The following is a 13,388-nucleotide window of genomic DNA, read 5'->3' as shown; positions in this document are numbered from 1 at the left end:
CCGTCTGCCGATGCAGGGGACACGGGTTCGTGCCCCGGTCCGGGAAGATCCCACATGCCGCAGAGCGGCTGGGCCCGTGAGCCATGGCCGCTGAGCCTGCGCGTCCGGAGCCTGTGCTCCGCAACGGGAGAGGCCACAGCAGTGTGAGGCCCGTGTACCGCAAAAAAAACCAACAACAAAAAACCCCATAAACATGTTTTTGAAAGGCAAGCCTTCTAGAAAATAGAAAATGTTCGTGTACAACTTCTTTGGGGTCAGTTAGTTCAGTGAACATAGGAATACTGTATACTTTGCATTGCTGGAAAATGGGAGTGTGTAAGTAAATGATAAAAACCAAAGGCCTTTCAACTGAATAGTATACCATTCTGGCTATATTGTCTAATATGACTGCCATTACCCACATGGCTATTGTGGCTGTTTAAATTTAAGTTAATTAAAACGAAGTTGAAATCCATTCCTTAGTTGCACTGCCACATTCCAAGTCTTGGACAGTGCAAATATAGTCATTTCATGTCCTTGTTGTATTGGAGCTTATGAATGAGAATTTGTGACGGTATTTCTGTTGGCGTGATAGTCTGTTATCTGGTGGCATTCATTTGTATTTGGATTAGTTTATTTCTCATGTTCCCAGGCCTTGGACCAGAGTCAATGGTTTGAAACAGGATATAAAATGATCTGGATACTGCTACATTTTCTAAGTTGCCATTTTAACCTTTTTTAGGCGTGCAGTTCAGTGGCATTAAGTACATTCATGTTGTGCAGTCATCACCACCCCCCATCTCTAGAACTTTTTTGTCTTCCCAAACTAAAACTCTGTACCTATTAAAGAATAATTCTCCATCCCCTCCTCTCTTCAGCCCCTGGTAACCACCATTCTACTTTTTTTTTCCTCTAGGAATTTGACTACTCCAATTACCTTATGAGTAGAATGATACAATATTTGTCCTTTTTGTGTCTGGCTTATTTCACTTAGCATAATATCTTCAAGGTTCATCATGTTGTAGACTATGTCAGAATTTCATTCCTTTTTAAAAATTATGGTGAAATACACATAGCATACAATTTACCACTTGAACCATTTTTAAGTGTGTAGTTCAGTGGCTTTAAGTACATTCCCATTGTTGTGCAACCATCATCACCGTGCATCTCCAGAACTTTTTTCGTCTCGTAAAAATGAAAATCTGTACCCATTAAACACAGTTAACTAACTCCCCATTTCTCTCTCCCTACAGCCCCTGGCAACCACCATTCTGCTTTTTGTCTCCATGAACTTGACTACTCTAGGTACCTCATATAAGTAGAATCATACATTATTTGTCCTTTTGTGACTGGCTTTTTTCACCTAACATAATGTCCTCAGGGTTCATCCATGTTGTAGAATGTGTCAGAATGTCATCCCTTTTTAAGGCTGAATAATATTGTGTGTACCACATTTTGTTTACCTAGTCATCTGTTGATACACACTTGGGTAGCTTCCACGTTTTGGCTATTGTGAATACTGTTATGAGCCCAGGTGTACAAATATCTGTTGGAGTCCCTGCTTTCAGTTCTTTTGAGTATATCACCAGAAGGGGACTTGCTGGATCATATGGTAATTCTATGTTTTTTTTGAGGAACTGACATACTATTTTCTAGATTTTACAGAACTTTAAGCTCTTGTTTTTGTTTTTTTGTTTTGTTTTGTTTTGGCCGAGCTATGTGGCACGCGGGATCTTAGTCCCCGACCCGGATCGAATCTGTGCCTCCTACAGTGGAAGCGCGGAGTCTTAACCAGTGGACCGCCAGAGAAGTCCCATAAGCTCTGTTGAACTTAAAAACATTTAATTCTTAGAAAGTTGCGCTTGCTCAGATTACCTCTCCTGTGTTTCCCTAGCTTGTACCCTGGTACTGAAATATTACCAGAGAGTGTTGTACTGTTATATAGGTGAAGTTCCAGAGAGAAGCTTTATTTCTCTTTCCTGGAAGTTTACAGTACTGCTAACGGGGATAATTTTGTAGTGTTTGGCATGCAGGACCCCTTGAAAGTACCGATTTAATTTTCCTCTTTCTGGTTAGACTTCCCAAAATGAAAATATTATGAAATTTGTATTTTTTTTTCTTTTGGTAAGAAATTTTCTGTTAACAGAGTTTACATTATATTTTTTACTTTTTTTTTCAAGCCCACTGCACTCTTCAGTTTTTCTCCGTCTTAAGTGTTTACTTGTATGTTGTGTCTCAGCCATAGTTAATACCATTTATACAGATGGCCCTAAAGCAGAAGAATACACTTAGAACTAGTCTTAAAAAGGTACATGTTTTTACATAAGCACTCAGAGTTTTCTAACACTATAATTAATGCATTTTTTATTAAACCTTAATCCAGACAGCTCATATTTCTATACAATTAAGAAGCTTGAATCTTCAGCATTGTGTTAGTGTATGCTTAGTATGTCTGATAATGCTCTCATTCTTCAGGTTTTCATCAGAAACTCAGGAGACCCCAGCGTGCAGTGCTGTCGTCATTCGGTCTTACTGATTCCTTTCATTGAGATCAAGATAGAGTAATGCATATGGGCACTACCATCTTCCAACATTGTCTTGAAGATAAGAGTGTTTGAGTATTTCTCCTGGAATTTGAATAGCTTATGATGTTTTTTGTTTTTTTTACAAATTATTTTCAATATATTCACGTATACATTAAAATATAATACAGATCGTCAGGGTAAGGGGTCGTGGGTGGGGATGTGCATGAGTCTGTGCGCTGACAGCACCGCCAAGGAGGAGACCCAGGCTTGAGAATGGGGTCAGGCCTGGCCAGGGTCACAGAAGGGAAGGTCTCAAGGGCCTAAACCTTTGCATGAGATGGCCTCTCCCAACAGCTCACAACCAGGGACTGCTTGTTGTAGGTGGAGCTCATTTTTGTGGCTTTCAGTTGAAATCTGCAGGTTTGGATTCCCCAGGGTGATGTGTCATCAGTAGCACAGCCCTGACAGTGGGGTGGGGAGAGAGGGCCCACGGGCTTTCTTCTCCCCAGAGTCTCTCCTACCAGCTTGCCCGCCCTCCCACCCTGGCCCTGAAGGTCACTCTAATTCAGTGACCTGTTTGGGTCTGTAAACAGCCCCAAACTTCTGCATGTACTTCTTAATGTACTCCTTGGTTTTGCGTTTCACATTCTCATTGCACTCCAGGTCCTCGGGGTTCTTACAGTACTTCAGCTCCTTACTCATAACGCCGTGAGTCAGCGTGCGAGCTAGGTGTTTGAAATCTTCAGTTGTGGTAATTCTTCCCACTTTGCAGTCAGGTTTCCAGTAAGGGTTCAGGCACTGGACGATGAACTGGGACATCTCTTTTCTGAATACTTGTTTGCTTTTCTTAGCCAGCTCACTGGAGGTGTGTGCTTCTGCTGTCTTAGGCTTTTTTGAGGTCTTCATGGGATTTTCATCATATGTTGGGGTTCCCAGGCCCATCTCAGCTTCATGCTCAAGGCTGGCATCATCTCCTGGGCTTTCCCAAGTAGGAGGATCCCCCTGAATCTGCCTTGGGATCACATGGTAGTAGTAAATCTTCCCTTCTGGGTCTCGGGCTGTCTTCCAGTTGGGAGGTAAGACAATGGTGTTTGGTTTGGGAGGAGGTGGGGATGGTAAATCCAGGAGATTATTTGTCACAACCATTTCAGGTGGCTGTAAGGGCTGAGGCTGCCCCGGTACAACTATTGTAGTCATGGCTGTGGCTGGCTGTGCCACCACTCCTTGTGGGTGAGTTGTGAAAAGCTGTTGTCCCTGGATGTCCTGAAGACTTGGCTGGGCGTAACTCTGTACAGTTGGTGGAGTTGTCTGTGAATAGGGTGATGTCACACCATAGACAGTTGGACAAGCCTGTCCTTGATAATCTATGGTTACTTGAGACTGTGCAGGAGAGTACTGCTGCTGTACACTCGCGGACTGTTGGTTTGAATCCCAAACCCCATAATTCTGTCCCTGGACTGGGCCTGGGGCTGGCACTGGCAAGACGGTGACTCTGGAGTCTTGGTGTACCACACCATCACTTTGGGCCACATACTGCGAACTGGGAACTTCCACAGGGGCTGCCACATGTGGCACCACTGGCACAGGTGGAGGGGCAGCAAGGGGTTCTGTAGAAAGTCCCAGCAAGGGCTGAGAATGACCATAAGGAGCAGGAGGACACACAGGATCCATGCTGGGTGTGGGGAGGAGCACCTTTCCAGCATTAGGATTGCTGGGATCCACATAGGCCTGCATGGGATAACCTGGTGGGTAGCCAGCAAAGGGGTGATGAGGGGCATTGTAGCCAAGAGAGTCATAGGGCAGTGGAGACGTCCTTCCCAGGTTCTGCATCTGCTGCTGTCGTTGTTGAGCCTCCCGCTGAGCTACCTCCTGCTCAAGCAACTTTCGACGCTCCTCTGTAGAAAGTTTATTGCGATCTTTAATTCGTACTTTCTTTTTGGAAGTTGGTGTATCATATCTGTCACCTGGCCTTTTTGTTCCCCGCTCATAGGGAGAAGGTGGTGGTGAGAGGGAGCCCCTTCGTTGCCTTTTCTCTTTATTTTGAGTTTGTTTGTCTGGGTCTCTCTTTCTTGACCTGTTAGGAGTCTTTGGGGCAACTGTTTGATCTCTGAAGCCAAGAGCATCCCTTCCTCGTTCAGTTATTGTGCTCTCCTTTTCAGTTTGACTTTTCTTTGGAATTCGATATACCTCCTTTAGGTCTTTCCAACTGTCCAGGAGCTTGGTGGCCAAATCACTTATATCTACTGTTTTATCTGGCTGTTCCTGGCTCCTCTCACTCTCCATATCAGATACCCCCTCCTCTTCATCTTGGGATGGTGTTTGCTCAGCAATAGGTTCGTCTAGTTTTGTGCCATTGCTCTCTTTAGGCTCTATTTCAGTGTCAGCCTCTGGTTCAGATGTGGGTAGCTTAATGGCCTCCACAGCAATTTCACTATCAACTTTAGATTCAGGCAGCTGTTGTATGAGTAGCTGTTGAGACTGTAACTCTTCCTCTTCTTCTACAGGGACGTTTTCTAACTGCTCAGGGTTCTCTTTGCCATTGTTGCCTTCTAGCTTGCTGGTAGCCTCAGAGATCGCACTGTCCATGCTATTTTCACTGATAATTTTAAGTCTGTGAAACATTCGCTTCTTGGGGGTGTCTGTGTCAGCTTCTATGCTCAGCTTGGTGGAAGGATCAGGTGTGTGGAGTGGTATGTGAGCACGTGATGTATTCTCGCTAGAATACCCATCTCCTTCACTCAGCTGAGGGACAGCAGTCTTGGTTTGAGACCAACGTTGAATAATAGGAAGTACTTTGCTTTCGGCCAACATATTTTTAGTAAGAATGGGTAAATGTTCCAAAGTCTTTATAATCTCTTCCTGAAGCTTCTGGTTACTTTCCCGGCCATCACCTAGTTCTGCCATCCAGATCCACAGCAAAGACAGCCCATGATGTCCCAGAAAGGACTTCAGGCAAGACTGTGAATGTGTGTTCTGTATGAGCTTGAGACAGGTAAGTTTCTGTTCCAAAGTTTCAATTGTAACCATTAGCCAGGATAAGCTGAGCACCTGGCTTTTATCAGAGAGACCCTCACCATTCTTCATCAGAGCTTCTAGCTCTCCATCCACTGAATCCTTCTTCCGAGATCGTTCTTTCTTCATTTTCCCTCCTGCTGCTCTGATGCTGACTCTGTTCTCTCCTCCCAGGTAACCCCGGCAATTAGCCGACCCACAGAAACATTTCTGCACTTCTTTCTGATAGCCAAATGTTAGCTCTGAGCCTGAAGGAACCAGTTTGGTGGTAAAAAACCCAACTCTCAGTTGTCCATTCACAATCCATTTTTGAGCCTCACAGTTTGGTTCACAGCTGTGATTCATGAACCGGGAGCAGTTTCCTTTCTGAGTGGCATCTATTATCTCATCATTCTTCAGGGCCATGAAATAGTGGTGGGTGTTTTTGTTTCGTGCATACTCCTTTACCCGGGCTTTAAACTCTTTATGATCAAGTACCTCTCCACAATATTCCAGGACAAAGGTGTTCGAAGGAAGGTCTTTAGCAGCTCTCAAGCCCCAGCCTTTCTTTTCTGTGAGTATGACTTCCACATCTGCATGCTGTTTTCTTTGAAACCGTCTATTGGAACAATAATCCCCATTTGGACACCGAGGAGAACATTCAATCATGAGGAGACGATTAAGACAATCTTCCCCACATGCTATTTCACCTTGAGCTCTTTCATCTTTAGAAAGAGGTGTACACTGACATTGCATTCGCTTAAAATCCCGATGGGATTTATTCTTCTTTCTTTCTGTTAAATAAACATTTTCTTCAATCAGATCAAAGTAACAAGGCATCTTCCCTTGTTTGGCACGTTCCTTCCACCGCTGTGGGTCCCTGAAGTCCTCCATGACACACGAAGGCCCAACCAATGCTGAGCCTAGAGGCACTGCTGTCTCTCCCCGCTCTACCTCCACTCTAACTTTCTTTCCGTCCTGAAGCTCACCATCACTTTCAGAATCACTCTCCAATTCCTGTCTCCTGTTTTTAAGAGGCCCTCTATCTTTCATATCATTTTTTTCTAAGTTTTTCGAAAGATCTTTCTTCTCATTCACAGCTAAAGAGTCCTTAATGGAATTGCTGCTTATTTCAGGTGCTTGCACTGACGCCTTGTCCTTCTGAAGGGACAGAAAAAATTTATTGGACTGACTTGAAATGTGAGATCCTCCACGTTGATCCCAATTCTCCTCCTCTTCACGGTCATCTGTTAAGGAATCTGGTACCTGCCTTTGAATTCGATCATACACAACCCCAGTTTCAGGTGGTCTGCCTGCTGATCTTGGATCCCAGTAGCCATTGCCTTGCCAGTAATTAGGTGTCCCACTATACTGTTCGGCACTTTGCTGATACTTGTGTCCACCACAGGCTCCATAGCTGCTGTCAGGTTGCTGATATCTGGTAGTAGGCTTTTCTTGTTGAGAGAAGTCCCACCCTAGATTTCTGAGCTCTTCTGATGAAGGGAAACCATCCACTCGGGAGATCTCACAAGAAGAAAAATTTGACTCTGTTTTTCCCAGTCTACCCTCTGGCCTGATAGGGAAACTGGTCTGTTGCCGAGACTTACTTGAAACATCTTCACAATCATCAGAAGAATAAACTGGTAGCTCTTCTTGCTGCGTAGAAGTTATTTTGGCTTTCACTGCTTCCTCAGAACTTGGATGACCTAGAGGGTCAGATTTTATGTCTGTATGACTTGTGCTCTCAAGCCCATCACTCTGAGGATGAGCAATTTCAGACAGGTGATTATCTGTCTGTTTTTGGTTGAGCTGTGTAAAAGAAATTTCTGAATTCTTCTCTGTTGCTTTATGAAAGAAGAACTTCTCAGTTTGAGGACAGGCTGAAAAAGAATTCAGAATAATGATAGTAAAGATGATCCAAAATCTTGGAAATAGAATAGACAAAATGCAAGAAACAGTTAACAAGGACCTAGAAGAACTAAAGGTGAATCAAGCAACGATTAGAAACACAATAAATGAAATTAAAAATACTCTAGATGGGATCAATAGCCGAATAACTGAGGCACAAGAACGGGTAAGTGATGTGGAAGATAAAATAGTGGAAATAACTACTGCAGAGCAGAAGAAAGAAAAAAGAATGAAAAGAACTGAGGACAGTCTGAGAGACCTCTGGGACAACATTAAATGCACCAACATTCGAATTATAGGGGTTCCAGAAGAAGAAGAGAAAAAGAAAGAACTGAGAAAATATTTGAAGAGATTATAGTTGAAAACTTCCCTAATATGGGAAAGGAAATAGTCAGTCAAGTCCGGGAGGCACAGAGAGTCCCATACAGGATAAATCCAAGGAGAAATACGCCGAGACACATATTAATCCAACTGTCAAAAATTAAATACAAAGAAAACATATTAAAAGGAGCAAGGGAAAAACAACAAATAACACACAAGGGAATCCCCATCAGGTTAACAGCTGACCTTTCAGCAGAAACTCTGCAAGCCAGAAGGGAGTGGCAGGACATATTTAAAGTGATGAAGGAGAAAAACCTGCAACCAAGATTACTCTACCCTGCAAGGATCTCATTCAGATTTGATGGAGAAATTAAAACGTTTACAGACAAGCAAAAGCTGAGAGAGTTCAGCACCACCAAACCAGCTTTACAACAAATGCTAAAGGAACTTCTCCAGGCAAGAAACACAACAGAAGGAAAAGACCTACAATAACGAACCCAAAACAATTAAGAAAATGGGAATAGGAAGATACATATCGATAATTACCTTAAATGTAAATGGACTAAATGCTCCCACCAAAAGACACAGATTGGCTGAATGGATACAAAAACAAGACCCATATATATGCTGTCTACAAGAGAGGCACTTCAGACCTAGAGACACATACAGACTGAAAGTAAGGGGATGGAAAAAGATATTCCATGCAAATGGAAACCAAAAGAAAGCTGGAGTAGCAATTCTCATATCAGACAAAATAAACTTTAAAATAAAGACTACTAGAAGAGACAAAGAAGGACACTACATAATGATCAAGGGATCGATCCAAGAAGAAGATATAACAATTGCAAATATGTATGCACCCAACATAGGAGCACCTCAATACATAAGGCAAATACTAACAGCCATAAAAGGGGAAATTGGCAGTAACACATTCATAGTAGGGGACTTTAACACCCCACTTTCACCAGTGGACAGATCATCCGAAATGAAAATAAATAAGGAAACACAAGCTTTAAATGATACATTAAACAAGATGGACTTAATTGATATTTATAGGACATTCCATCCAAAAACAACAGAATACACATTTTTCTCAAGTGCTCATGGAACATTCTCCAGGATAGATCATATCTTGGGTCACAAATCAAGCCTTGGTAAATTTAAGAAAATTGAAATTGTATCAAGTATCTTTTCCGACCACAATGCTATGAGACTAGATATCAATTACAGGAAGAGATCTGTAAGAAATACAAACACATGGAGGCTAAACAATACACTACCTAATAACGAAGTGATCACTGAAGAAATCAAAGAGGAAATCAAAAAATACCTAGAAACAAATGACAGTGGAGACACGACGACCCAAAACCTATGGGACGCAGCAAAAGCAGTTCTAAGAGGGAAGTTTATAGCAATACAATCCCACCTTAAGAAACAGGAAACATCTCGAATAAACAACCTAACCTTGCACCTAAAGCAATTAGAGAAAGAAGAACAAAAACACCCCAAAGTTAGCAGAAGGAAAGAAATCATAAAAATCAGATCAGAAATAAATGAAAAAGAAATGAAGGAAACGATAGCAAAGATCAATAAAACTAAAAGCTGGTTCTTTGCGAAGATAAACAAAATTGATAAACCATTAGCCAGACTCATCAAGAAAAAAAGGGAGAAGACTCAAATCAATAGAATTAGAAATGAAAAAGGAGAAGTAACAACGGACACTGCAGAAATACAAAAGATCATGAGAGATTACTACAAGCAATTCTATGCCAATAAAATGGACAACCTGGAAGAAATGGACAAATTCTTAGAAATGCACAAGCTACCAAGACTGAATCAGGAAGAAATAGAAAATATGAAGAGACCAATCACAAGCACTGAAATTGAAACTGTGATAAGAAAAATGTTCCAACAACGAAAACCCAGGACCAGATGGCTTCACAGGCGAATTCTATCAAACATTCAGAGAAGAGCTAACACCTATCCTTCTCAAATTCTTCCAAAATATAGCAGAGGGAGGAACACTCCCAAACTCATTCTACGAGGCCACCATCACCTTGATAGCAAAACCAGACAAGGATGTCACAAAGAAAGAAAACTACAGGCCAATATCACTGATGAACATCGATGCAAAAATCCTCAACAAAATACTAGCAAACAGAATCCAACAGCACATTAAAAGGATCATACACCATGATCAAGTGGGGTTTATTCCAGGAATGCAAGGATTCTTCAATAGACGCAAATCAATGAACGTGATATTAACCTCATATTAACAAATTGAAGGAGAAAAACCATATGATCATCTCAATAGATGCATAGAAAGCTTTCGACAAAATTCAACACCCATTTATGATAAAAACCCTGCAGAAAGTAGGCATAGAGGGAACTTTCCTCAAGAAAATAAAGGCCATATATGACAGACCCACAGCCAACATCGTCCTCAATGGTGAAAAACTGAAAGCATTTCCACTAAGATCAGGAATAAGACAAGGTTGCCCACTCTCACCACTCTTATTCAACATAGTTTTGGAAGTTTTAGCCACAGCAATCAGAGAAGAAAAGGAAATAAAAGGAATCCAAATCGGAAAAGAAGAAGTAAAGCTGTCACTGTTTGCAGATGACATGATACTATACATAGAGAATCCTAAAGGTGCTACCAGAAAACTACTAAAGCTAATCAATGAATCTGGTAAAGTAGCAGGATACAAAATTCATGCACAGAAATCTCTGGCATTCCTATATACTAATGATGAAAAATCTGAAAGTGAAATCAAGAAAACACTCCCACTTACCATTGCAACAAAAAGAATAAAATATCTAGGAATAAACCTACCTAAGGAGACAAAAGACCTGTATGCAGAAAACTATAAGACACTGATGAAAGAAATTAAAGATGATACAAATAGATGGAGAGATATACCATGTTCTTGGATTGGAAGAATCAACATTGTGAAAATGACTCTACTACCCAAAGCAATCTACAGATTCAATGCAATCCCTATCAAACTACCACTGGCATTTTTCACAGAACAGGAACAAAAAATTTCACAATTTGTATGGAAACACAAAAGACCCCAAATAGCCAAAGCAATCTTGAGAACAAAAAATGGAGCTGGAGGAATCAGGCTCCCTGACTTCAGACTATACTACAAAGCTACAGTAATCAAGACAGTATGGTAGTGGCACAAAAACAGAAAGATAGATCAATGGAACAGGATAGAAAGCCCAGAGATAAACCCACGCACATATGGTCACCTTATCTTTGATAAAGGAGGCAGGAATATACAGTGGAGAAAGGACAACCTCTTCAATAAGTGGTGCTGGGAAAACTGGTCAGGTGTCGAAAGCCATCCTGGAGCCATTGCACCATGACAAAGTCATGAGCGACGGAAGGCGAAACTGCAAGGCAGCGCCGTGCCAGGAAGGTGGACTACAGCTCCGTTGTTATGTTTTATGATAATAAATTTACATACGGGGCAATTTTGTTGGGATGTTGCTCCATGTGAAAGAAAAATTCCTCTAGGACTCCCCCTCCTGAAACTTCTAGAGAATGTGAAGTACCCACTAAAGCGCCGGGGAAATGGGTAAAGAATTAAGAGCCTGGAACTAAGGGGATGTTTTTATGAAAAACACCCTCTAGTATGGAGTTATGGCCATGGGCCGGAGTTCCTGATGACATAGGAAATTTATGGTTCTATTATAAAGGAAGATGAATTATAGAAAAGCAAATGACTAGAGCAGAATTGGTTGCCAGGATAGGGAGAAAACACTGTCTCAGTTGAAGGAAACAACGAGAAAGAGCATGCAGGTACATTGTAAATATTTTCATGGAACCATTGTAAAAGGTTGCCCATGCAAGAAGAGAAATAGGAGCAAGTAGCTCCAACTTTTACAACTGAAATAATCATATAACTGCTTGGCTTGGTTACTAAGAAACAACCTGTAATTAATGGGAACTTGGGGAAATATTTTAATAGGACATCTAGAAACTAGGGGATTTTTTTAAAAAAAATCTTTATAGAACATTTTGAGGTTTGATTGTGCGAAGATTGGCCACGTACCTGGTAATGTAATCAACTACAATATATAAACCTGTGATTGTAAACAATAGAAGAAGAATGAAGAATAAAGACTTGAGAAGGAGAAACATGCAATGCTGATACTTTAAGAAGCGTAATAGAATTATTTCCTTCGCCGACGCTATCCATCCCTTGGGTATCCCTGGACTCGCTGGAGCTGGACTACGGCAAGTGGCGCCCGAACAGGGACCTGAAGGGTGAGTGTAAATAGAGTGAGTTCGGGATAGCTAGGCTTCCACCTAGGGTGCTGCAGACCCCGTTGCAGAGTATAGGCTAGGTAAGTGAAGGGTGGATAATCTAATAAGTTATATAAAAGGTAAGTTAACTATGGGTCATAAGGAATCTAAAGAGAGAAAATTATTTATTGATATTATTAAACATATGTTATCTGGAAGAGGTATTAAGGTAACTACTAGTCAATTAGCTAACTTTTTTAACTTTATTCAAGAACAATGTCCATGGTTCCCAGAGGAAGGTACAGTTAATTTGGATACATGGGCTAAGGTAGGGGATCAATTAAAAACATATTATTCACTTCATGGTCCTGAAAAAGTTCCTGTAGATACTTTTGCTCTATGGTATCTCATTAGAGATACCTTAGATCCAGTACAAGAAAGACAGAGAATACCTTACATGGGAATTCCAGATGAAAGTACTCCCTTAATACCTCCAAAACCACCTCCCAAGAAAGTATTGGCAGCTACATTTGAAAAATGTAAAATAGATGATGATGATGATGATGCGTTGTCCCCTCAGGACCGAAAAGACCTGGAGGAGGCTCCTGCTGCTTATCATAGAGAGCCAAATCCTTGGGATTTTCCTGTTATTAATTCTGAGACAAAAACACCTTTGCCAAAAATTAGTTATCCTGCATTACCAGATTATAAACAAGAGATGCCTTTGAGACCACCTCCACCTCCTCCAACTAACAAAATGATTAAAAATACATTTAATGGCTTCCCTGGTGGCGCAGTGGTTGAGAGTCCGCCTGCCGATGCAGGGGACGCGGGTTCGTGTCCCGGTCCGGGAAGATCCCACATACCGTGGAGCGGCTAGGCCCGTGAGCCATGGCCGCTGAGCCTGCGAGTCCGGAGCCTGTGCTCCACAACGGGAGAGGCCACAACAGTGAGAGGCCCGTGTACCACAAAAAAAAAAAAAAAAAAAAAAAAAATACATTTAATATTAAGCCAAAGATGCATTCCAGAAGAATGCAGGTCTCTGATGATCCATAATTTGCTGCTTGTTTCCCTGTAGGTTTTGAAGGAGCCTTTGATGATGGGGTGACATGGGAACCTCTGCCTTATAAGATTCTCAAAGAATTAAAGGCTGCATGTGCTGATTATGGACCACTAGCTCCCTATACACTCACTTTGCTAGATGCTCTTGCTAACAGATGGATGACACCATATGATTGTGTCCAAGTGGCTCGAGTCTGTCTCTCAGGTGGGCAATATCTGTTGTGGAAAACAGAATATGACGACTTAGCTAAAAAACAAACTGCAATTAATGAAAGACAAAGGAAAGCTGATATCTTGTTGGATATGTTAATAGGTGAGGGAGATTATGATACTGCACAAAGTCA

At 41.6% G+C, this 13,388-nt stretch overlaps 1 protein-coding gene across 1 annotated transcript; it reads right to left on the bottom strand.

Moving 5' to 3' along the window:
- Positions 1-2,848: 2,848 nt before the first annotated feature.
- LOC132495809 (histone-lysine N-methyltransferase SETD2-like) lies at positions 2,849-12,601 on the bottom strand. The gene is made up of 2 exons (XM_060107736.1): positions 12,511-12,601; positions 2,849-7,375 (listed from the first exon to the last, which is right to left on the bottom strand). The coding sequence occupies exons 1-2, from the start codon at positions 12,599-12,601 to the stop codon at positions 3,060-3,062; spliced, it is 4,407 nt and encodes a 1,468-aa protein (XP_059963719.1). The 3' UTR covers positions 2,849-3,059.
- Positions 12,602-13,388: the final 787 nt, after the last annotated feature.

The sequence above is a fragment of the Mesoplodon densirostris genome, chromosome 9 (assembly GCF_025265405.1).
Source record: "Mesoplodon densirostris isolate mMesDen1 chromosome 9, mMesDen1 primary haplotype, whole genome shotgun sequence".
NCBI classification, from domain to species: Eukaryota; Metazoa; Chordata; class Mammalia; order Artiodactyla; family Ziphiidae; genus Mesoplodon; species Mesoplodon densirostris.
The sequence above is the reverse complement of the archived record's forward strand: the minus strand, read 5'-3'. Positions and strand labels throughout refer to the sequence as shown.